This window comes from Sturnira hondurensis, unplaced genomic scaffold, assembly GCF_014824575.4.
Source record: "Sturnira hondurensis isolate 20B ecotype Veracruz unplaced genomic scaffold, ASM1482457v3 Scaffold0018728, whole genome shotgun sequence".
Classification (NCBI taxonomy): domain Eukaryota; kingdom Metazoa; phylum Chordata; class Mammalia; order Chiroptera; family Phyllostomidae; genus Sturnira; species Sturnira hondurensis.
In genome coordinates this window covers 16,506,946-16,531,609 of record NW_028091359.1, presented here as the reverse complement: position 1 = coordinate 16,531,609, position 24,664 = coordinate 16,506,946, and the positions used below count along the sequence as shown (strand labels likewise).

The 24,664-nt window shown below is 53.7% G+C and overlaps 1 protein-coding gene across 1 annotated transcript; it reads right to left on the bottom strand.

Moving 5' to 3' along the window:
* Positions 1–1,914: 1,914 nt before the first annotated feature.
* SLC13A2 (solute carrier family 13 member 2) lies at positions 1,915–23,387 on the bottom strand. Its single transcript, XM_037070087.1, has 12 exons — positions 23,088–23,387; positions 10,658–10,786; positions 9,747–9,883; positions 9,433–9,638; positions 8,696–8,867; positions 8,487–8,609; positions 5,874–6,092; positions 5,547–5,635; positions 5,156–5,277; positions 3,852–4,013; positions 3,117–3,254; positions 1,915–2,595 (listed from the first exon to the last, which is right to left on the bottom strand). Exons 1-12 carry the CDS (start codon positions 23,187–23,189, stop codon positions 2,428–2,430), a joined length of 1,767 nt encoding a protein of 588 aa, XP_036925982.1. The 5' UTR covers positions 23,190–23,387; the 3' UTR covers positions 1,915–2,427.
* Between the last annotated feature and the right edge of the window lie 1,277 nt (positions 23,388–24,664).

The following is a 24,664-nucleotide window of genomic DNA, read 5'->3' as shown; positions in this document are numbered from 1 at the left end:
GACACCCAAAGCAGCTGGGATATTTTGTGGAAGCCATAGGTGAAGGGCGTGGGTGCCCAGGCAGAGAGGATGCAGACCCTTGTCCCCCCAGGGCCCTGTCCACCTGCCACAGCCCTGAGTTTGTGTGCAGGAGGGCTGAGCCTGCACACACCTGACCTGGGCTGACAGGCCTTTCTTTCAAAGGCTGGCCTGGTCTGTGCTGCTTTATTGCCCAGCTAATGACGGTGATTATGCTGACAGGTGCCACTTGCCTCCTGTCTGCCCTCCCACCTGCTGAGGAGGGTTTCTGAGCACCTGGGGGAGGCCTGGACCCCAAGCTCTGCCAGGGCACCCACCACAGCTGATCCCCAAACCCCAGGCCAGCTTTCACCTACTTCCTCCCTGGAGAAGGCTGGGCCAGCCCGGTCTTTATCCTTTGGGACTCCTGTGTGACCTTAGTCCACCTCTGGTCCTCTCTGAGCAGTACTGAGGGGAAAGTCAGAGGATACGCATGAAGGGGAGCTGATAATGGGGGGGGCATGTGCCCTTGAAAAGCACATTCACCTCTTCCCCAGCCAGGGCTGGACTAAGGGACCCAACCAGGGTCTAGAAGAAAGTGGTAGCATAGGGTCTTTTTTGCAGATGAAGCTGGGGCTGCTCCTTAGAAACCCACTGCATTGTGGGTAAGCCTCTGAAGGAGTCCTACCATTCTGCCTCTGGCCCATTCCCAATGGTGGTGGTGGTGGCAGGGGTGCGGGGAGCAGGGGGAGCTGTTGCCTGGGGCCTTTTCGGGTCTCAGTGTGGGTCTGGGTGGGAGCGGTGATTTATGATGTACTTCATAAATGAGGAATGCCAGCCTGGGGGGCTGGGTGGGGGTGGAGCCATTCTCCTGACACTCCTCACTCCACTGGCTGTCTGGCATGTCCTGTCAGGATCCCCTGTCCCCTGGGGACAGCCATGTTCTCCCTCCTGCAGCAGGTCCCTCCCATCTGTGCCTGCCCACCACCCTTGAGCACCAGATCCAGGAGTGCTGAGTGAAGGCCCAGACCAGAGAAAATCTAGAATTAAATTCTTTCTGGTTCTCTCTCTTTACAACTCAGCCTTCATTTATTGGGCATGAGAGTGATGGCAAATAATCTTTTTTTTCCTCCCACTGTAACAGGAGGGAAGTGAACAAGACTCTTGGAAACTTCCCTCTGGATACCACTGTCCACAATGAGGGAGACTTAGGACTGATATAAAGATGACCTTCCAGCCAGGAAGGCATGTCGGTCTACCAGGACAGTGGGTGTGGTACGGCCCTTCTCCATTCCCGTATCTCACCTTGCCAGGTAGAAAAAACTCAGAGTTCAGGAAGGCGGGGAGGCAAGGGCGGGTAGTGGGGAGGTGGGGAGGCAGAATGATCCAGAGTGTTCTCGGGTTTTGAACTCTGGAGGCTGTGCCCGTTTTTGAACCTGTTCCTGTGAGTCTCACCTGCATCCTTCTTGCTGCAGGCTGCCATTGTGGGTGAGGGTCCATCTTTGTGGGCACTTAGCATGGGTCAGCCTGCCTCCCCTGGCCTGGTGGGACTGGTTTTTCCGGCCGGATGAAGGGTCGGTGAGGAATTGGCAGGGGCCGAGGGTTTTATGTAAATGCCCAGGGAGTGCTCTGGGAACCTGGAGGCCGGTTTTCCCAAAGACACGCAGGGACTGGCAGCTCCCAATTAGCCAGGCCGGGTGACGTCAGTGCTGCTTTCCTGGGTGGCTGCGCCCACTCCGATTGGCCTTGGCAAGGGCTCCTGGCCATTACCTTCTCCCCAGGGTGGGAGGGGTGCCAAGGGGGCCACCATACAGGACACAGGCCAGGCCCCTTCCCACCATAATCCCCAACCTAGGTCTTGAACTATGTGTTGGACCAGCCCTGGAAAGTGCTATGAAAAACCATTCCAGACTCGACTGAAAAAAGCTTTAATGTGATTAGTATTGGAGCCCTTTCCCCAAACCAGAGAGGCTGGGAAAGCACAGTATTCTGGGCAGGTCCCAGAGGCTATTGCCATGGCAACCACTGGTAGGCCCTGCTATACAGGCCACACCAATCTTGAGCTTCAATAAATATAGTACAAAGGGGTCATGCACCAAGCTGGGGAGATCAAGATTTGGGGTGCAGAGAGAGCATGTAATACCATCTGTGAACTTACATATATGTACTGCTAAGCATGTACCCCTAGGATCACATACACACACACAACCCCCTCTCAGACATGCTCACACAGACATGTTCATACTATATACACACTGTCTTCAGACGCACAGGACTGAGTGCACACACAGCCCCTGACAGACACACTCCAGGCTGTGTGCACATGTCCCTTTCTCTCACTGCTTGGTTTGGAGCCTGGGTGTCTCCACCCAACTCAGAGATGTAGGGACGGGCAGGGTCTTCCTGGTCTCGGCCCGACTATACCCTGGTCTATGGTCTAAGGGTGGCGTTTGCCTGTGTGCCCTTGCACTGGGAGGTGGTGTTGGAGTAGGCCCAGGAGGGGAATGTGTGCAGGCTGAAGATGGAGTAGCTCCAGGTGTTGATGGCCAGCATGATGACCAGCACGCCGGTGATGTTGAGCATGAATCCTGTCCGAGCCTGGTTTGCAGAGAGTCAGTGTGAGTGAGCCAGCGCTGAGCTGGGCCAGCACCCAGCCCTTCGGTGTCCGTAGGTGTCCAGGAGCTCTCACTAGCAAAACTCTTTCTTAGGAAGTCCTCCCTTGTGTCTAACCTGCACTACTAGGCAATGCCTTTGCCTCTTGCCTTACTCCCAGTGCGAACAGGAGAAAGAGAAGGTCCTCATGAGCTTCCAGGGTCCTGGGCCTTGTTCCCTCTGAGTTCCCTGGGTGTGGCTGCTTGGCACCTTTGAACCTTCCCTAAAAATCCCTCATCCCTATCTCTGCCACTCACATGGACTGGGCCTGGCAGGGCCTGACAGGACCCTGCCTGGCAGGTGCTCTAACTGGGGGTCATGTCCCAACCTCTCTGCTGCTCCCTACCTCAGGCAGGGTCCACTCTGAACTCTGACAATCTCAGGGGCTTTCTGCTACTTCGTAGTCTGCCCAGATGGGGAGGCAGAGCAGGAAGAGTGCTGAGACGTTTGGGGCCCCTGCCACTCACCATATCAGACACTTTGAGGCCTCCATAAGAGAAGGCGATGGCATTGGGCGGGGTGGCGACAGGCAGCATGAAGGCCAGGGAGGAGGCCAGAGTGCAAGGGAGCATGACATAGAGAGGGTGGAGGCAGATGGCCTGAGCCTGGAGGGGGAGACATCGGGGAAGAGCTGTTAGTCGTCCTCATCCCAGAGGGGAAGGTGTGGCCACCCAATTCTCCTGCTTCTCACCCCAAACACACACTCTGGCCATGAACCCACCACTTCTGCCAGAAGGCACTGGGTGACCTGGCAAGGGCCTCTTGACCTCTCCGGAAAGAATGACTGTGCAGCCCTGCCCTGTGGGACGTGGTGAGGGGAGGGGCTCATAAAATAGATCTCAAAGGGGCTCGGGGTATCATCAAAGGCTGCAGGAACGCGCCTGGGAGGAAGGGGCTGGGGACGCTTCTGGGAGCAATGTCACCCCATCACCTCAGGAATGACCAGAACAGAGGCTGGGCTGGGGAGGTGGGCGAGGCCATCGGCCTCATCAGGATACTCAAGGGGTGACGTCACCAGGGATAGGGTGAGTCAAGGACCAGGGAGCTTTGGGCCCAAGAACCTGGAGAGCCCGGGGGAAAGGTAGTAGTAGCTCAGAGGTCCCCTCCTGGAAATGAGAGGAGGTGCAGACAAGTCACTGTGACCCACAGGTGGGGCCTCTGGGTGACGGTGGGCAGGAGGAGGGCCTGCAGGACTCGCTCACCAGGGAGGCCAGGATGGGCAAGAAGAGAGTGGCGGTGGCCACGTTGCTGGCGCACTCGGTGAAGGTGGCCACCAGGAGGCAGAGGATGAAGATGATGGTGGGAGCAGGCAAATCCTGCAGTGGGGCCAGTTTCTGCCCCAGCCACGCTGACAGGCCCGATTCCTGTGGGCAGAAGAGGGTGGTATGTGAGAGGTTGGGCTGTCTGGGCTCCCAGAGCCCCTGCCAAGGCTCTGGGAGGGTCCCCTTCCTGTCCATGCCTCTCACGATTTTTCAAAATCAAGAGCATCTTGGGAGGGAAAACCCAGCTAGAATCAAGAGGCCATTTCTTCTGCTCTTGAAGAACAGAGTGTGGGGAGAAGGGGCAGACAAGAAACTCAGAAAGGGGGTCAAAGGACGTTCTTGGGAAACCTGGGACTTGGTGGGAGTACAGACTTCTCCTGACCTCTCTCAGGAGGTCCCTGGCCAACCTTACCCTCTGTCTGCCCCCTCAAGCCCAGAGGCACTAACGGCAGTCCCAGAGGAGGGAGAGCCTGGAAGGGTCCTGGTGGAGATGAGCAGAGACTGATGGGGTGAGGGTGGGGCGGGGAGGCAGGGGGCCTGGGAGAAGTCCACAGGGTCAGAAGAGCCAGAAGGTCTTGTGCTGTCCATATCTGTAATACTAGACTGAGCTCCAGGGTGGCTACCCAGCGCCCAGGGCAGGGCATGGCACAGTTGGTGAATGCTTGATGGATGAACTAACTTCAGACCTAGGAGTCCCCAGCACCAATCCCTGACCCTGGGAAGTTGCCTCCTGTGTGTGCAGTGAATGGGCTTAGCCGGAACACTGGGGCCCAGGGGTCCAGGTTCCAGGATTTCCCTCTTGGGTGGAGGCCCTGGAAATGATTGATGCCCTGGTCCCAGAGCCTGGCTGGGTGTGATCACAGCGCCCCCTGGTGGCTGCAGCAGGCTGACCTTTTTCAACCCAAAGCCTGCTACTCCCAGGTTCTAGTCCTTCTCTGCCTGGAAGGGATGAGAGGGTGCAGTGTGGTGGGTGAGTGGTTATGGAGAACAGTCTCCGTCCACCAGAGGAACCTGCCTCCCCTTGGCTTTGAGAACCCAACTGGGGAAAGATCCCTGTGGCTGGTGTTTTTTCCCCCTCTCTCAGAGGACACTCAAACCTCTCTCCAGCAAGCAGCTGCAAAGACTACCACCAGGGCACTCCAGAGTGGGGATCAAGTCTCTCCTGTGAGGGACAGAAGCAAGGCCCCTCTTTCCCTGAGACAGGGTCTCCCTCAAACGGGCTGTGGAAGGGTTGGGGTTCTCACCTCACTGCCTCTGGATAGGGCAAAGCCTCCGCCCAGCAGGAGCATGACATTCCAGGGCATTTTCTGATTCACTGTCTTCCAGTTGAGAAGGGCAGGAGGGGCCTTCAGCTTCCCTGGTTTTTCTGCTCCCCAGGCACAAGAGGATGGGTCACCAAGAGTCAACAGGCCTTCCTTCCCTTCCATCTGGGGCCTCCTGTGCGGGTCCCTATCAGAGCTCAATGTGTGTAGGAGGGTCCCTGAGTCCTTGTGTCCTTGGCAAGTCACACCAGCTTCTCAGGGCTTTGTCTACTCCTGCCAAATATGGTCTAAATGCATTTCATGCCAGAAGGCATGAGATGCCCGGAGGCCCTTCCCTGCTTAAGTTGAAAGAATAAGCAGCCCAGGTGCTTACCTGGATCCTGAGTCAGCCCTGGGATCTTGGAGGGCACGACGAACATAATTATGCAGATGAAGATGGCCACTGTCCCATCGGACACGACGCTACAGGTGGGGCAGGGAGGGCAGGCTTAGTGGCTCAGGGATGCTCAGGGTGCTCATGGGTGCAAGGTGGAGGAGGTGGTAGAGAGGAGCCCCTCCCACAGGTGTGCCAGCTCCTGGCAAGTGTCCCCTTCCTTCCCTCCAATGTTACCTCCTGCTCTTCTCTGGGGGCCCTGCTCTCTTCCCTCCTCCTTCAGCTAGGTGAGCCCCTGAAAGTATTCCCTCCCCCAAGAATGCTCACCTATTCCCTTTGTCATCAGGAAAAGCCAGGTTGCCCCAGCCGAGGAAAAAGCCTGGGTCCCGAGTAAACCAGAGCAGTACCATCAGGACAAAAAGGATTGTGACAGCAATTTCTGCAAAGCTCATAGGGCCCAGCTGCTTGTGCTCTTTTTTGATGACTTGGAAGGCCGCCTTCTCTTGCTCCTGTACCTCTTCCCCAATACCAAAGTTCTTCCGGAAGCTGCAGGTAGAGGGGCAGGGACAGCCCATGAAGGTTTTGCACCAGGCAGGGGAGCAAGGGGCTCTGAGTGCATGTGATGTAGAGGCTGAGGCCCTGCAGAGGCCTTCTCAGAGTTGCTACACCAAGGCCCTGGATCCGCCCAACTTTCTGGGAGAGGAGCAGAGATTTGGGGAGGGGGGTCGTGAGGCAGAGACAAGGTTGGGGCTGGGGGCTAGGTTTTCCCATGTTTGGCCCTGCTCCATCTGCCCCACCGACCCCCTGTTCCTTCCAAGCTTCTCTTGAGCCAAGTCCTCCGCTGCCCAGAGTGAGGAGGACCTGGAGGCCCCGATCCCATGCCTCTGTCTGGCTCTGACTCACTGCTGCCCACCTCCAACGGCTTTTCAGGAAATCCTCCTGTCCCTCTCCAGCCAGATTCTGGGCATCCTCTGCCAGCCTGAGCCCCACCAAGATCATACCCCAAAAAGGCTTTAGCCCATTTCTGTATGCCACCTACTTAACTCATGGTGACTTTCAACTTTTCACTTGGGCAAATCACAATTCCCTTGCTGGATGGTGAGTTCCTCAAGGGCAAAACCCATGCTTCATTCATCTTTGAATCCCACATGGTGCCTGGCACTGTGCTGGGCCCGTTGACTACCATCTTGCCTTGTATGAGCCCCCAACCTCAATCCATCCTCCTCTTACCAGCCCAAGTGATTTTTCGAAAGCACAGCAACAATGCTTAAAAACTTTCTGTGGCTCCCCACTGCTTAAGCAGGAAGGGCAAATAACTCATACCACAATATAACTCATACCCATTCTCATACCCTGTACTTTTAGCAGACGTGACTAATCAATCCCAGACTCTATTCCTACTGAGAGCTAGCAAGGTCTCACGTGATTTTCAGCTCAGAACTCCAGTGGCTACAGTAATCGAGGGCTATTAGTAGGAATAAAACCTATTTAGCACGCGGCCTCAAGGACAAGTTTTCAACTTTTTTTCCTTATATATAGTTGTACTATAGTTTAAAAAGAGATTCTATTTATTTACTTATTTTTAGAGAGAGGGGAAGGAAGGGAGAAAGAGAGGGAGAGAAACATCTGTGTGTGAGAGATACATTGATCGGTTGCCTCTCACACACCCCCAACTGGGGACCTGGCCTGCAACCCAGGCATGTGCCCTGACTGGAAATCAAACCTGAGACCTTTTGGTTTGCAGGCTGGCACTTAATCCACTGAGCCATACCATCTAGGGCATGGTTCTAACTCTCTCTCTCTTTTTTAAGATTTTATTTATTTATCTTTAGAGGGGAAGGAGAGAGGGAGAGAAGCATCAATGTATGGTTGCCTTTTGTGCGTCCCTTGCTGGGAGTTGGCCTGCAGGGAACCCACCTGCAACCCAGGCATGTGCCCTGACTGGGAATCGAACCGTGATCCTCTGGTTCGCAGGCCCGTGCTCAATCCACTGAGTTACACCAGCCAGGGCGGTTCTAACTCTTTATATGGCTCAGGAAATCATCCAAAATCCTTCCCATGAGTATTCTTTAACTTTATCTCCTGATACTCCTTTTTGTTCTCTTTTTAAAAAACAATTTATTGTTTAGAGAGAGGGGAAGGGAGGGAGAAAGACTCTGAGCCACACCAGCCAGGACCTCCTTCTTGTTCTTTATGTTTCAGCCACACAGAACTAGAGTTACCCCCAACGTGTGTTCTTTCTTGCCTCTGTGCCTCCGTGCACAGTGTTCCCACTGCCTTGAATGCCTTTTTCCTATTCTCTACCTGGCTGACTTCTAGTTTCACATGACTCAGTTCAGGCATCCTCTCCTCCAGGGGCTCTGGAGCCCCCACACTCATGGGCTGTGCTCACACAGCACCTGGGTTTCCCAGTGTCACTGCCCCACCATGCCTTCACCCACCAGAGGGGCAGCTCCAAGGGCAGGGACTGTGCCCAATGCCTTTCAGTGATCTAGGTGCCCGGCATGGGACCAGGCATCCAGCAGGGACACAATAATGCTTTTGCAACTGACCACACCCGGTGTGTTTTCCTTCAGTGCCTTGAGGTGCTGCGGGGGAGCCAAAGGACCGCGGGGTGCTGTGGAACGGGGCCTGGCCTGGGCAGCAGACCCGGTTTTCAACCACAGCACTAGTACCCAAATCTGGTTGTATACCAGTCCTTAAGACCCAGTTTGCTCATCTGCTAACTGGGATAATAACACTCTTGGCCCAATAATGACCTCAAACAGGGTAGGGGACTGAGGGGTGGCCAAGTGCACCGAGGGGCCTTGGGAGGGAGAGGGCTTCCCACTGGGACGGTGATTTTACCCTTCTCCACCACGGCCATCTGGGCACCTAACTGAAAGCTCCTGGGGGATGAGGGCAGGGACCTGGGCCTCTCTCACCCATTCCAACACTTACTTGAACCCCAGGAAGAGGACCAGAAGCCACAGCCAGGAAAGCAGCAGCAAGATGATCATGGTGGGGAAGGCAAAGGCAAACCAGGAGGCAAAATTCACCACATTGGGATTCCGCGGGAAGAGCCTGAAGAAGGACACAGGCTGCTCTTGGCATTGCCAATGACCACCAGGCCCCACCTCCCACCCAGTGAGAGTGTCTTGGTCACTCACTCATTGACCTGGCCTTGCAGCACCAGGTTGGGGGCGGTGCCAGTCAGTGTGGCGATGCCCCCGATGCTGGCCGAGTAGCACACGCACAGGCTCATGCCCTGGGAAAAGCGGAGCTGCTCCCGGTCCCTCTGTGACTTTGGCTTCAAAGGACCAGGGTGGACCTGCCCATTATCTGGGACCAAGAGAGAGCTCAGGTTGGGAAGTGTGAGTGGGGTCAGCTCCGGGGATCGTGGCTGGAGCTCTGGGGTCCCTCAGGTGTAGGCAGGGGACCTTGTCGGTGAGAAGCCCAGACCTGGGCTGCTGCGGGGCAGAGACTGCCTCCAGGTCTGCGAGGGCCCAGCACTCCTTGGGGTCTCGGGTTAGGATGACCTCAGACACCATCTGGCCCAACCTCTCTTGAGAGAAGGAGACTAAAGCCTAGAAAAGGGCACAGGATCATCCAAAGTGCACAGGAAGAATAGCGCCTGGACCCCTGATCGTGCACTCAGACTCTAGCTCCGCTCACAAGGTGACTCAGCATCTCGATTTTGCCAGGACTGAGGGGGTTCCCAGCACATGGGACTCCACATTTGAAAACCAGGAAAATCCCAGGAAAACCAGGACAAGTTGGCCACAGCGCTTCTTGCCTCCCTCTTTCCCTAATGGATCCAAGAGGACCACCCTTGGGAATGGATGTCTTCTCAGACCCTCCCTGGGAGCCGAAGGGCTGGGGCAAGGTCCAGCCTCATCTTTCTCACCAAGTCTGGTCACTTCCTTCTGGGGACCTGCTTCCTGAAGTTCAAAGGTGGGGTTGTCCCTGCCCTCCTCGAGGTCCTGGTCCGTGTGGCCCCCGTGCAGCTGCTGCAGGACAGCGTGTGCAATGGGCACCATCATGGCTGTGGTGGCCGTGTTGCTCATCCACATGGACAGGAAGGCTGTGACCAGCATGAAGCCCAGCATCAGCCTGGGGACAGACAGACAGCCTCACTGATGTCCCAGTGTCCCTTCAGGGATTGGATGCCCAGAACGCCCCTGGCACTGGCTTCTCCTGGCCTGGTTTGTGGGAACTCACAGAGCGGGCCGCACCCCGACAATGAGGAGCACTCGGAGGGCGATGCGTTTGTGCAGGTTCCAGTGCTCGATCGCAATGGCCACCATCAGCCCGCCGATGAACAGGATATTGGTGTCCTTGAGGTACAGGAGGCAGACCTGGTAGGCAGGGACAGCTGAGAGGCAGGAAGACCCTGGGGCCTCCTACCGGGGCCCTTGGGCTTACAGGGTACAGCCACAACCATGACATTCCCACAGACACAGGTCAGTCTCTGGGCTCTTGGAACCAAAGGGAAATGATCTTCGGATTGCCTGTTATTCAGTATTAACAGGTTCCTCTCTTCCTGCCAAACTCACCCTTTCTCTCCTCAGGAGTGCCTGGGAGAGAATCCAGCCTGACCCCTGTCCTGTTTACAGCCACCGACGGGGAGATGGTCATTTAGTGTTGTTTCTAGAAACCAGAGCAGTGGTTCTTCAAACTGGCTAGAAATGAGATGCTTAGGCCCTGGCCCAGAGCTGTTGAATCAGAAACTCTGGTGGGGGCCGTGCAATCTCTGTTTTAATCAGCCCTCCAGTTTAAGAACACTCAAGTTGAAGAGCCACTGAACTAGAGAAATCAAGCTCTTTGGCGGGATTCCTCCTTTTCCCCTGTCACCAGGCCTTTCCAACTCCTTGGCTTCACCCTAATCACTCCCACTTTGCATCAGCTGGCGACACTAGCCTTGCACTTGGCGCCTCTAGAATATCCTCCCCCTTTGTGTTCTAGCCTACGCCTCCCTCAGTGCTCTCTGACCTGCCAGGCGGAGACAGGGACGCCTCTTCTGTGTGGCCTGCTTCTGAGGGGCTTCCTGGATCCCCAGCATGTAGGAGTAGACCCCTCCTTCCCCAGAGCCCTTCCACATGTAGACAGGTGGGGGGGGGAGGGTGGCTTACCTCAGAAGCAGTCATTATGCCCATCATGGGGAACAGGATGAGGGGCAAGAGGGCAGTGACAGCCAGCGGCAGAACCTCCATACTCCAGAAGAGCGCCATGAGGATGATGGAGTAGCCACAGTAGGCTTGCTGAGGGCAGGAGGAGAGCAACAGAGGTTTTGCAGGGGACAGGCCTATACCCCAGAGTTGTCACTTCCTTTCCCCAGAGAAAACAGGCCGTCCGTGACAGTGTGGAGAGAGCCTGTGAATCCCACTGTCACCGATCTTTGAGTCCTTGGTTCCATTTCAAAATGGAAATGGAAAACAAAGCAAGGCACTCCCCGCTTTGACTTTGGGGCACCCAGACATCGTGATCCAGCCCCACAGAAGGGGCTGGAGAGTCTGGAGTTGGCTGTTAGGCGCCCCCAGCCCCAGGAGACTGCAGAGGGCCCGGGGGGGGGGGCCTTGATGAGATGGGGGGCTGCCAGGCTGGTGCCTGGGCAACATGGCCCCTGGCTGGTACTCTGGCTTTCCTAGCTTTCTTAGGGCCTGTAGAATGTATTTATCTGTGTGATGATTTAATTCGTTTGGTCCCTCTGCTATGAGGGAAGCTCCGTGAGGACAGTCAGTTTTGTGGCATCTGACTCCTCCGCGCTCAAGACTCAGCAGGCTTCCGGGCAAAGATTTCCCGCATAAAGGGGTCACTCAGTTTTGGGAATGGTGCAAAACCCTTTGGGAATCCCCTCTGGGAATGGCAAGAAAATGTGCCAGGATCACCATGCAGCGCTCAGTAACCTGGCATGGGCATCGCATGGTGCAACTCTGGGAGGTGCCATTCACATTTGATAGAGTATGGGAAAGGTTTGTGTAGGGAATTGTGGGGTGAACCCTGGGTCGTAGTCTTGTAAGTCTTTGGGTACCAGAGGCCCCCCTTTCTGCAATGAGGCCTCCAAATCTAGGGAGACCTGACCTCAGGCCTGGAGCAGAAATGAGAGTCGGACAGTCAACACCTGATGTCAGAGGCCCACCCTCAGTGACAGAGCCTCTCTGCGGGGCTGACAGGGAAGGGGGCAGGGGGGTAATCAGCCAGAAGGAAGCCTGTGTCGGGTGGAGACTGGTGCATATATCCTTGCCTCCTCAGGGGTACCTGCCAATTCTTTGCCAAAAGAAGGCACTGCAGGCTGGGATAGTGGGGCTAGGGGGACCCTCATCTCTTACCTGCCTCAGCTGCCCTGCGCTCTTTGTTTCCCCCACAACCTTGCTACGTGCTGGGCTCACCCTTTAGTACCGCGACCCCTTAGTACCCTGAAGCTTGGGGTGTGTCCCTCGGCGGGGGCGGGGGGTGAGGGTGGGGCTGGGGGAAGAAGAAGCTGCTGTTTCTGGAGCAATTCTTAGGAGCTTGTTGTTTTTTTGTTGTTACAGAAACTCAAATAGCCATTAAGGCGGGCATGGTGGTCCCCTCAGAGATGAGCTTGAGAGGGTAAGTGGCTGGCTCAAGGCCACAAAACTAGGGAGCAGCAGAGGCAGCAAGGGACCTGGGAAAGGTGTCTGACCGCACAACCCCAGGAGATTTGTCCCCACCAAGTCGGACGTAGCATGTAACTAGCAGTCCCAGAGCGGTACTGCACACGGCCCTGGCGGAGAGCCAGGTCTATCTCATATCTGGCTCCCTCTCTTTCCAACAAACCCCTACCACCTCTCCTCACCCTGAACTTGAACTCCTGGGCTCCAGGGGTGGGGCCACCTTGACCCTTGACCAGAGAGCCACCCCTACTCCTCCCCCAGCAGGAGGCTGATTCTGCTGAGGCTGCTGTTTCCTTAATCACTTTTTCACCTGCAAAGACTGAAGCAGCCAGTTACTCGTCCTCCCCTGGGGCTAAGGGCAGGCCAGCCCCATGGACCCTGTCATCCCTCCAAGGAGGGGGGCTGGGGAGGCCATCACTCTGCTGAATCAGGGAGGAAGCTCTGCCAATCACCGCAGCAGAAGGGTCCTGGGGACTGCCTCATGCCAAGCACTGTGCTCTCCACACTGTACTTCAGAGGTGTTTTAATGGCATTTAGTTGCTTTCTGAGGTAACGACAACTGTTCTCATCTCACAGGTATGAAACCAGTGTGCAAATACATTGAATAAATGTCTCAAAGGCACACAAACAAGTGGAGAAACCAGGCCATAGGTTCTTGAGCCCCAGCATTTACCTTCTACCCTGAGCTCAATCCCTTGCATTGGAGGGGTGGCCCCCAGCTTCAGGCTCACGGTAGCTACTGGTGCGTCGGGGGCACAGAATCCAAACAGAGCTATCTGCCATGGGCCCTGGCACTTCCTGTTACCTGACTCAATGCAAGTCCCTTCACTTCCCAGACCCCATTTCCACACTCCGAAGGGGCCTGTTTAGTAGGCAAACCTGCCCCTGGGAGCTCTGATGCGATCGGTCTGAGGCTCCCTTACCTGTGTTGCAACTTCTCCATGTCCCTCCCTCTCTGGATCAAAGCCCAGAACTGGTCTCACAGTTCCATCCAGGAGCCTTCCTTGGCCCTGGTGGCTCTGGCCCCACGTCCCATCCCACCTTCCTGGGGAGTCTGTGCAGCTGTGGCAAAACTTGCTGACCTGTTCTTCCTGGTTCATGGGGTTCTTAACTGGGCATGGAATCCCCAAACTCCGTGAAGTCCAGTGGGAAAACTCTCACTTTTTTGCTAACAGCTACCGAAGGTTATGAACTTAGGCAACAAAACTATTAATGGTACTGCTGGTGATTTCCTCACGGGACTTGACTGTGGCTGTTAGCTGTTAGATGCCCACACAGGTCAGTTGCTACAGTTATCTCAGAATGGATCTCAAAGTAGTGTTTCCATTTACCAGTATTTTGAAATCATGGTTGTCCCTAAACCCACACTAGATCTTACTCAGCACATTCCTGAAGAAGCACCTATATCTGAATGGCAATTCATTTCTTCATATTTTATAGCTGAATTTCAAAATAATGGGTTTCCTATGATATTCTATGCATTTTATTTTGTGCATTTCAAAGCAGTATTCCGAGAAGGGCCACAGTCCACCAGACAACCAAAGGCAGCTGTGGCTCAGAAATGGGTTAGAATTCCCGAGAGGAGAGAAAGAAAACACTCACCTGGTACCAACTACTGTGGCCCCTCTGAATCGCTTTGGGAATTTCCTAAACTTCCAGGCCCACCCCTATGTGGGAGGGAGAAGGGAGCTCTAGAAGCCGCAGCAGCACAGAGGTGAGCCAGGGTGGAGAGTTCCGGGGTCAGGCAGAGGTTCTCTCTCAGTTCGTTCCCCAATCACATCTCCGTGTGACAGCGGGCCTCAGTAGCCGGATTGAGAGGTGAGGAAACCGAGACTCAGGGAGGCTGGCGTTGCCTTGCCGACATTTATTGGTTGAACCTTGGAGGGCCTGGGTTTGATTTGGGGAGCTATTTGTACTCTGAGTCAGGTGCCAGCCCCTTGGGCCTCCCATAGAGAGAGCCCTGGGGGTCCTTTCCTATTGGCCTCACATGTGTCTCATGTCAGTCAACACCTACGTCTTTAGAAGTGGGAATTCGGGGATCAAACCTATTCACCAGACACTCATTTAACAAATGTGCTCCCGCTCCAGGTCTCCAGTCCTGCCAGTCCTTTGCCTCAGATGCTCCCATTTACTTCTCTCCAGCTCTGGGCCACTAGCCTGGTCCAAGCCGCAGCATCTGTCTCCAAGATTCCTGCAAGGGGCACTCAATCTGAGGAGCTGCACCAGCCAGGGTTCTCTCGGCCTTTTTTCTGGATGCGCAGCCCTGAGCATTTTTAGTGGTAGACGCATTTACCTCCGTTATGAGGTTTCTTTATCACAAACGAGATAAGAGAAACACCCTCTTTACCGGGTTGTTATAAGAACGAGGGATGTGAACATGTAGCTGAAAACTATAACGGACTGCAGATGGCAGTCAGTAGGGGGCAGCACTAGTGTTGGGACAGAAACGTCTTGGGCTGCTGGAGAACCAGGGTGAATGCCAGAGGTCAGAATGAAGATGACGGTGCCAGGGAATCCAGGGCAGACTCTGGACCCTGGCTGTGGGCAAGGTGTGGGACCTGCGGGCATTGCGGCCTTTACCCGTTCGTTATGGGTGCAGAGCAGCCTGTGGCTGTTGGGCAGCGGCAAATATGCCCACAGTCTTGGAGGGGGCACGACTTATTTCCCCTGGTCATTGAAGGTTAACCCAGGGTGGGGGACAAGCTGGCACATAGAGGGCTGCTCCCACTGGCCCCTCAGCCCCTGGCAACTAGGGATGCTGCTGGTAGTAAGCACTTCTGGGTCTGAGGAGTGAGGCAAGGCACTGGGTGGCAGACTGCCAAGCCCTACTGCAAAGGGAAGACAAAAAGTGGGGTCATAGAGGAGAAGGGCCCCCTTCCCTGAGTCTCCCTCCTTCTGGGCTGAGAGGACACGCTGTGGGGGCACTGAGGGATGAGGAGCTCGGTGGGAGGGAAGAGGTGCTGGGGTGAGGGAATAAGCACAGAGGAAACAGAATGAGGCATAAAGGATCCAGGTGCTTTCTCGGAGGGGTGTGATGCTTGGAAAGAGCCCTTTGTGCCCTGAGAAGGCTCTAGGACTTCATCCAGAAGACAGAGGTGGAGATGGGAGGCCCTCAAAGGGTTTTAAGCAGAGAGAATGATGTGGTTACATTGGTGTTTCTACTGAAAGATTACACTGATGCTATCACATGTGATTTAAAAAATACATTTGAAAGTATATACACACAGAGACACACGAGGTCTGTTTGGAAAAAGTCATTTTTAATGTAACGACCACACAGTACATGTACTCATTCAATGGCAGCTACCATCTCCACTGACTAGTACAGTGAAGCCGTCATTGTTCACACATGCGCATTCCAGTCCACTCTCCTTGGCTGCAAATCATTCTCATTACACTAACAATGGCTCGGCTTTTTCCGGACAGACCTCGTATGTACATGTGTATTTTAAATGTGTGGTTCAGAGGTTCCTATCCTTTTTTTGGTACCAGGGTGCCCTTGGCAGCCTGATGAAGACTTCCACCCCCTTAGAAAATACATTTTTTAATGAATTAAATGAAATACATAGGATTACAAAGGAAACTAATTGTATTGAAATAGAGTGATTAAAATATAAAAATGGGTAAGAAAGTGACATCTGTGACTCTCTCTTAGTTAGTAGACCTTCACTGGTTACCAGCTACTGTAATTTGAAAGTCATGAGGAACATAAACAATATATTTCAAGGTACCAGCAACAGCTCCAATGTGATATGAAACTATTTGTGGTTTCTTCTGGTGGCAAAGTCAAAGCTATCATTATACTATTTTGATTTGTCATCTACACCCTAACAGAAGAAAATGCTAAATTTTCATTGAGGTTATTGGCAATAAAATGTACTTTTTTCCATCCAAGGCCACAGCCCTCCTGAATTGTCCCCTCAGATCCCCAAGGGTGTGGAGTCCCTGCTCTGGGGGACAGACACCATGCTGGTCACTGAGACTGCCCTTAGGCCGGGCACTGGGGCAGAGTGCAGGACGGGGACCGCTCCATGTCACTTTTTTGTGCTTTGAAGTTTGTATGACGTGCATGTGCCACCTAAAAAATAAATCACATAGAGATGGGAATAAGGACTTACACCCGCTGTCTCATGGCAGACGGACCTGAAGACACAGGATGAGAGGCCGGGAGGCCCCAGGAGGAAGGGCTGGGTGTCCAGCAGAGGGCGGCAGGGGCTCAGGGCAGGTCATGGCAGTGGAGATGGGGAGAGAAGCCAGACTCCAGAGACGGCAGGAGTTGGAAGACAGAGGGTCCGGGTGGTGGCTGATGAGGTGAGGAGGAGGAATGGGAGGAAGGAAACTCCCGGGGCCCTGTCCTGCAAGGCAGTGACCACGAGGGGAGAAGCCAGGCTGGAGACTTGGGGAAGGAGGCCCAGGGTGGGTAGGGGGGTGTGGTAGCCTTTCTAGGAATATCAGGCCCATGCCAAATGCCTACTGCCTTTGAGAGACTGAATACACAGAGGGAAAGACGGCCAGTCCGTGGATTGAAATACAAACTCCGCAGCAACCAGCCTGGGCAGCTGGACCACAACCTCTCTAGCAGTTGGCCCCAAACAGTCAGGACTGGCTCAGGGACCACCAGCTTCCCTCATGGTACCCCCTACTCTCTATCCCCACTTCCAGCTCAGCACCAACCAGTGAAAGCCAAATATGCTCCCCTAACCCATTACACTGGACGTTCTGCTTGCAGTCAGCAACCTCCCACCCCAACGCCTCCAGCTTCCCCGCTGCCAACAGCCTCTAATCAGGGAACACCCGAAGCCTTCCCTTTTCCACTCGGACATGTCTCCAGCCCCTGCCTACCTGTCTTCGAGACTCTGCCTAAAGCGAGTGGTGGTGGCGGACTCCCTTCCTATTCTTTGCCTGATCTCATCTGGGTTATCTCATTTATTTTTGCACCTTAATGTTTATGAATTTGTTGCATCATCTTCTGCTCTAAGAGGCCAAAGGAAAACAATGGGTTTCCGAGTGTCAGAGAAAACAACAGTGGAAGAAAGAATCCTGACCTCATGGTCTGAGCTAGAGCCAGGCCTGCCTGTGTCCACTAAAGAGCCAAACAGCTGAGATGACAAGCGAAGCATTCCCACGCTCCTCTGAGTGTTTGAGCCCCACAACAGCCCTGGGCCTCACTGCTGGATTGTATCCAGGAAACTGTGCTGTGGAAGATTCTACCATGGATTCCCCTTCCCGACCTTCACTTAGCAGGTGCCAAGAAACATGGACAGATTTGGTCATCTTGGGGCGAAGTTCAAGTTGGGGAACCTTCTGTCCCTACTCCAGGGATTCCCCTGGCCCTGGAGGTTGGCTCCTTCTCCTAATCCTACTCCCAGAAACCCAAGAGGCCAGAAGATTTGCCTCCACACAGTCCCAGTGCTGCTCTGGGTCACACTTAGGGACCCCGCCTCACCATTCTGGTGGGGATGACCAGGCATACTTCGTCTTCCTGTTTCATAGGCGAAATCGCCGAGGCCTACAATGGCTCGTTTGAACAAAAGTCATCTATGGTATAGAGGCCAGGCATCGACACAGTGCCTGAGGCTAGTCCTATTTTTCAGGGGCGAGGACTTCAGACAAGAGGCCAAGGGCAGAAGGAGTCATTGTTTATTGAGCCCGGAGTGCTGGTGATACCGCACCTGTTCAGGTTATGTGATTTCATTCCCACCACAGCCCCTGGAGGGTGAGAGGCTCCGAGAGGCCTGATAAGGTCACGCGACCGCACACGCTGCAGAGTGGATTTTGACCCACGTCTCTCTGGCTCCCAAATCCCTGTTTTGGTCCCTGGACTCTGCCTTCTCAGACAAGAGCCAGGAAGTCTCTAAAGGTAGAGGTGGGTCCCAGAACTGGGGTCCAAATTCCTTGTGCGGACAGTCTTCATGCCCGCAGTGAGTCATCTGAGTCCCGAGCCCACCCCTGGGGTGCAGGGACAGCTTGCAGTGAGGGTATTTCAGTCACACAGATTTCTGAGTGGGTGTACGCGCACACGTTTGTGTCTTAGGGGGACAGGTGATCCAGATTAAGGAATTCCACCTTCTGTTCTCACTGTGAATACAATGTAGATCTCGGCTAAGCTTTGTCCCAGGAGACATTGTGCCACTGGGAGGCTGTTTTTAGGTCCCCTTGGGTCTTGGGAGACATCTGTGGTTTTGATTCTAACCTACTAGCTGATTGACTCCTGAGCAAGTATTCACCCCAACATGGGCCCTCATCGTAAAACCCTTACTCCTTACCCTGGCCTTAAAGGGCTGACATTGGCTGACCTCTTCCTGCCTCCTCTCTAAACTAAACTTAAGGGGGGTGGGATGGGATGGGAGTAATAGACAGAAAACTGTACTTGAAAAATAATTAAATAAAAAAATTTTAAATAAATAAATAAACTAAACTTAAGCTGTGGTCTCCTCCCTTCGAGCCGCCCTCCCCCCCCGCCCCCCCCCCCCAGCCATAATAGCCTTGTGTATTCCTCCACCTTTCGAGCCCAGCCCTGACCTCAGGCCTTTGCATTGTGTGTTCTGCTCAAACTGCTCTTTGCCGAGCTGTGCTTGGTTGGCTCTTACTTGCCGTTCTGGTCCTCCGGTGAGTATCAGCACCCAGGAGGCCTCCCTTGACCGCTGCACCCAGAGCAGCTCCTCCCTAAGCCACAGACTCTGCTGCTGTTTGGTTTTCACAGCATGGACAATGAGGCTTTTTGTGTGTCTTTCCGCTTTCCCACCACACCCCCAACAACGCTCCTAAACAGTGCTGTCACACACAGTGTGTCCCTTAAGAAGTGAATGAATAGATGAACGAATGAATGGGTGAATGGATGCGAGGTTTCTGGCAAACGGATGATGCCTCTTCACTGTATGGTTGTAGGGCTGGGGGAGCAGTGAGAAGGCCTCAGGTCCGCTGTCCCCCACCTGCTGGGACCACCAGAAGGTGACAGACATTTTAAGGATTCCGTAGCTAGTCCCCCAGCCCCTGCACCTCTGCTCCTGCAGCCCCTTCACCTGGCCTTCCCTCTACAGATGCTTCTGACTGTTGGAATCTCACTCAGCCTTCGAGGCTCAACTCAAATACCTCGTACCTAGGATTCTCCCTTGCCTCACTTGGAGGAACTTTCCCCTCCTCTGAGCTCCCGCAGGCCTCTGGCTGTACCTCTGCGTACACACACGTTCCTCTACACTGAGAACAACTCGAAGGCAAGATGTCTGCACTCTGTTTCGGTAACCTGCAGCACAGAGCAGGCACCCAACGACATCCCAGACTGATGGGCAGCGGGAGGGTTGGCTGACAGCTGGGTGAACGTGGGGGCAGATGGCTCAAGGCCCGACTCCCAGCAGGGCCACCACCCTGCACCCCTGAACAGCCTCAGACCAAGACCCCAAGATCAGGTTCCAGTCCAGCCTTTGCCTTTTACTAGTTGGGACTTCAGGCAAATCACTGCTGTGTGCCTAACTTTACAGTCTGTAAAGTGGATTAGTGCTTCAAGGTGCTTGGCACAAGGACTAGCACATCAAAACATTCAAGCCCTGGCTGGGTAGCTCAGTTGGTTAGAGCGTTGTACTGATATCCCAAGGTCACGGGTTTGATCCCTGATCAGCGCACATACTAGAACCAGTGAGTGCAGAAATAAGTGGAACGGGAAACCAATGTTTCTCTCGGTCTCCCTCCCTCCCTCTCTCACTCTGCCCCCTCTTTACCTGTCCCATCCTCTTTCTCTTTAAAATCAATCTAAAAAAATAGAAAAACTCAATAAATAAATGTCAACATTATCATATGGACACAGGTCAGAGCCTACCCTGGAACCACTCCTTCCCAGGGACCAGGGGCATGGAAGTCAGCTTAGGAACTCACCGCAGAGGGCAGGGACTCAGCAGAATTCAGGACAAGGCCCTATTTGCCCACATTCCTCCCTCTCTCCCTCCCTCCCTCCCTCCCTCCCTGCCTTCCTTCCACAGGTGTTTGCTGAGCATCCACCATGTGCCAGGCCCTGTGGACTCTGCCTGGAAAAAGACAAAGTCCCTGTCCTCATGGAGCCTACATTCTAATGTAGAAAGTCAGAGAGTAGATAGAAGGTAAGCAGATACATCTTCCAGACGGTAAAGCCCTCTAAATAAAATCGCGGGGTTCTGTAATAAAGATTGACTGGGGGTAATCAGAGAAGGCCTTTCTAAGGAGGTGAATTTAAGCTGAAACCTAAGGGGTGAGGAGAAGGAAGCATCTGGGAGAAGAACATTCCAGGCAGGGAGAGGAGCAATCTGAGGCGCAGAGAGAAAGTGGGGCCACTGGAGCAGAGCGGACTGGAGACAGGATGCTGGGCGTGGAGATGAAGGGGTCTGTGGGGGCGGAGCCCCACGGACTGGTGGCTGCCCTCAGAGGTTTGGATTTCATATGAAGTTTGGTGGGAAGCCAGTGTGGGGTTTTGAGCAGGCTAGCGACATGATCTTACATTTTGAAAAGACCAGGTGGTGGGGTGAAGGATGGTGTGGGGAGGGACAGGGAAAAGCGAGAAATGATGGAGGCCGGAACAAGAGAGGAGGCAGTGGAAAGTGGTCCCATTCAGAGTATTTGGGGGATGTTGAGGCAACAGGACCTGCTGGTGCGTGTGGAGATGACAGAAAGAGAGGAATCAGGAACGGCTCCAACACAGAGGGTTGACACATATTGATTGATGAGTGAGTCTGCAGGAGGAGCGAGTTAGGAAAGATGGGCAACGAGGGCTGTGTCCTAGACGTGTGGAAGTGGGTGCTGCCTAAAGACAGTACTCAGGTGGACGAGTCTAGTGTTAGTCGGATAATGCAGGTTCAGAGGCTAGGGCTAGGCTTACAGACTGGGGACTCATCAGCATAGAGACGTTCCTTTATTTATTTTTAATCCTCATTCTAGGAGATGTCTATTGATTTTTTAGAGAGAGGGAGAGAGAGAGAGGTGTGTGAGAGAGAAACATCATCAGTTGCCTTCCACATGTGCCCAGACTGGGGATCAAAATGGCAACTTAAGTATGCACCCCAACTGGGGATTGAACCTGCAACCTTTCTGACGTATATGTAGGAGGATGCTCTGACCAACTGAGCCACTTGGCCAGGCAGAGATGCTTTTTTAAAGCAGGAGACAGCAAAAGATCACCTGGGGGAGAATAAACGAACAGGGAGGAGAAGCCAGGAAAAAGTTAAGGGGGGAGGAAAACCAGGAGAAGGTGTCACCAAAGCCAAAAGATGATAGGATTGCAAAGAGGGGGTGATGAGCTGTGAGCAATGCTGCTGAGGGTTTGAGGTGGGTGGGTAGGGACCAGAGGTTTGGTGACAGGGAAGTGAATGGGACTCAAAGAAGAGCCCTGGGTAGGTAGGGTCTTGGAGACCAGGATGGTCTCAGGAGAGACGTGTGCATGCTGATGGTCTTGGGGGCCTTCCCTGTGAGAGGGGAGAGAATGGAAGCATATGTGGTGGGGATGTAGGGTCAGTGAAGAGTTGGCTTGTTTTTTAAGACGGGGGACATTATAGCACGTGTGTGTGCTAATGGGAGAGATCAGGCAGAGAAGGGGAACTGGATGTAGGAAAGAGAGAAGGTAATTACAGGGACAAAGCCCTAGAATGGGGCTGGGAGCCAGTATCCCAGCGGAGGGGCTGACCTCCCTAGGTAGTACTGGGGATAGGTCATCTGACTCAGGGCAGGGGAGGCGTGTCTGTGGGCAGGAGCTGGGTGCAGCACAGGGGAGATGGAGGTTCCTGAGGTGTTGTACGCCCACCAGCAGGCCTGGCTTCTAGTACTGACCCAGGCTTTCCAGTGAGACCTTGGGCAAGTTGCTGACTCTTTCTGGGCTGTGCTTTCCTGAGGGTAAAATGAGAATCACTTCTGAGACCAAGTTTGTTTCAAAAGTCCTCCAAGCCTTGTCACTTAGCAGATGTCAGGGGCCCAGTGGCTGCGCCCCTCCACCCCCAGTTTCCCATCCCCTTTGGACAGCATGAATAAAAAGCCTGCCTCAATTTCCCTAGCTGTTACCAAAGGAGGAATATGGCTCAGTAGACAGTTCTGGGGCTGTGGGGTGGGCCTGGGCCACGATTCTGCCAGCCTTCCAGAGGTCGTGTGTAGACAGAAGACAACACGGGCTTTGGAGCTGAGCCACACCCCCAGCTCTGCTGCTTTCTAATCGTGGGACCTGCCCGAGGGAGATTTACTGTGAAGCTTGAGCTTCCAGGCCCTGGTCCTGAACAGACCCTTCCCCAAGCCCTGCACTAATTTTAGATTTGTAATTCTGTGTTCTTTTACTTTCAAGAGGACCCCCAAAGTGTATAAATACCTGGGGTCAGGGGGCTGGAGAAAGGGACCCTTCCCCTCCACCCAGCTGTCTGTGGTGCCCACGGACAAGGTCCCACCTCCTTCTCGGCCGACAGCTTTTAGGGTCGCAGGTGAGTACCTTCTCTTTCTCTTTATATGCTCTCTCTTTTTTCTTTTGAGCGTGTTTATTTTTTCTTTATTTTTATTGTTGACACTATTTGTTTACACTCTTAATGGCACAGACTGCCTGAGGCCAGGTTCACCCTATTCCCCTTCTGTCCCCTCCAGAGGCTCGCCCTGCTCATTAGCCACTGAGCCCAGGCCGGGGCAGCGTGGGCACATAGGAGGCAGATAACACCATCTGCCTAACACCATCCCACCTGCACCTCTTTTACTGTGACTGGCTTCCTAACTCCCAAGGCAGTCAATTGCAAGTGCACCTAAACAGCTCACACTGGGCTCCTAGTCCTGGGTGACAAGCAAATGCCTGCCTTGATCGATCTGTTAACCTTTACCCCTCCGGAAGGCCAGGAGACTGTAGCCTCACTATCAGGCTGGGACAGATGAGTAGGTTAAGCTGTCCTTAAGGATCCCCAACCCTGGCCCAAACAGTCCCTCTCTTGCCCCAAGTTCTTACCTTACTGGGGATGAGGATGGGCAGAGGCAGCAGGAGAATGGGCAGGATCAACACAAGCAGGTAGGAGCGATAAGCCCACAGGGCCTGCCGGCAGGTGGCCATGGTGTGGACCCAGAAGGGCTGCTGGAGGCACGGTCTCTTCTGGACTCCAGGGAACTAAGGGCCGACTAAAGCAGGTAGGTGGCCAGGGCAGGCTTATATAAAGCTGGTGGCGCATTAACCATTGACCCACCCTGGCAATTAGTGTTTTTGGAGTCCGGGGGTGAGAGTAAGGAGGAGGGACTTGCAGGAAGTGTAAAGACCAGGAAGGCTTTGCAGAGAAAGGGAGGAGGGTGAGATCAAGGAGTAAAAGCTTCAGGCTCTTTTGAGAAGTTACAAGAATTAACTCCTTCTGTCTATGAAGGCTGTAGAAGGGTTTTGGCTGGAGGAGCGGGAGAAGGAAGGGTACATGGGAATCCCCACAGCTGGGCTCCTGAGGGCAACTCCCTGAGCTCTCCCCCTAGCCCAGCCTTCACTCCCTCCTTTCATTCCCCAAACCAGGTTCTCGTGAACTGTTTATACAGGGCCCTGGGCGGGGCAGCCTTGCCCTCTAGTAATTTCCAGTCTAAGATGGTGGGAAGCCGAGGCCCAGAGCGGGCCCTCTTCTTCCTTCTCAGCATTTAGAAAACTGCATTAAAGGCTGTCTAAATCTATCAGTCCCGACCGTCTCTTACTAAATTCATAATGTTGATCAACTGACTTAACCTCTCAGAATAGCCACTTCCTCCTCATTCTGCTGCAATCTCTTCCTATCATGAGGCTCAGATTAGACCATTGATGGTAAGGCGAGCTTTGATATATGGTAGGTATACAATAAAGTTTAGGGTTTTCTTTTGTTGTTGTTCATTTGTTTTTTGTTTTTTGTTTTTTAGTTTTTTTCCTGAACTGCCATGGGGAACCAGCAAAGGTTGTCTCATATTTGGGAAAGAATCTCTCCATTTACTCACTGTCCATCCATCCACCCCATCCATCCATCCACCCATCCACCAAACAAGTATTTGGCACTGATTATGAATTCAGCCCCATTCAGGGCCAAAATGCTGCTGGCAATAGTTAACATTCATTCGGCATTTAGTACACGCTGTCTAGTGTGCTATTCTATTTACTTGGTAAAGCACATACCATGAGTTAGCTGTTGCTATTCCATTTTATAGGTGGGGAAACTGAGGCCCCAGGACACAGAATTCAAACACAGTCAGGTGACCTTTAACATTAGGGACGTGTTCTGAGAAATGCGTTGTTAGGCGATGTCGTCATTGTGCGAACATCACGCAGCGCACGTACACAAAACGGGGTGGCCTAGCCTACTAACACGCCTAGGCTCTGTGGACCGGCCCATAACGCCCAGGCTGCAAACCTGTACAGGACGTTACTGTACCGACTACTGTAGGCAATTGCAGCGCTTGCACACTGGCACTGATGGTGCTCTGAATGGCTACGGCATTACTGGGAGACGGGAATTTTTCAGCTTTGTTGTAATCTGTGGGACCACTGTGGTGTGTGTGGTCCGTCGTGGCTGCAAACATCACTAAGCAGCA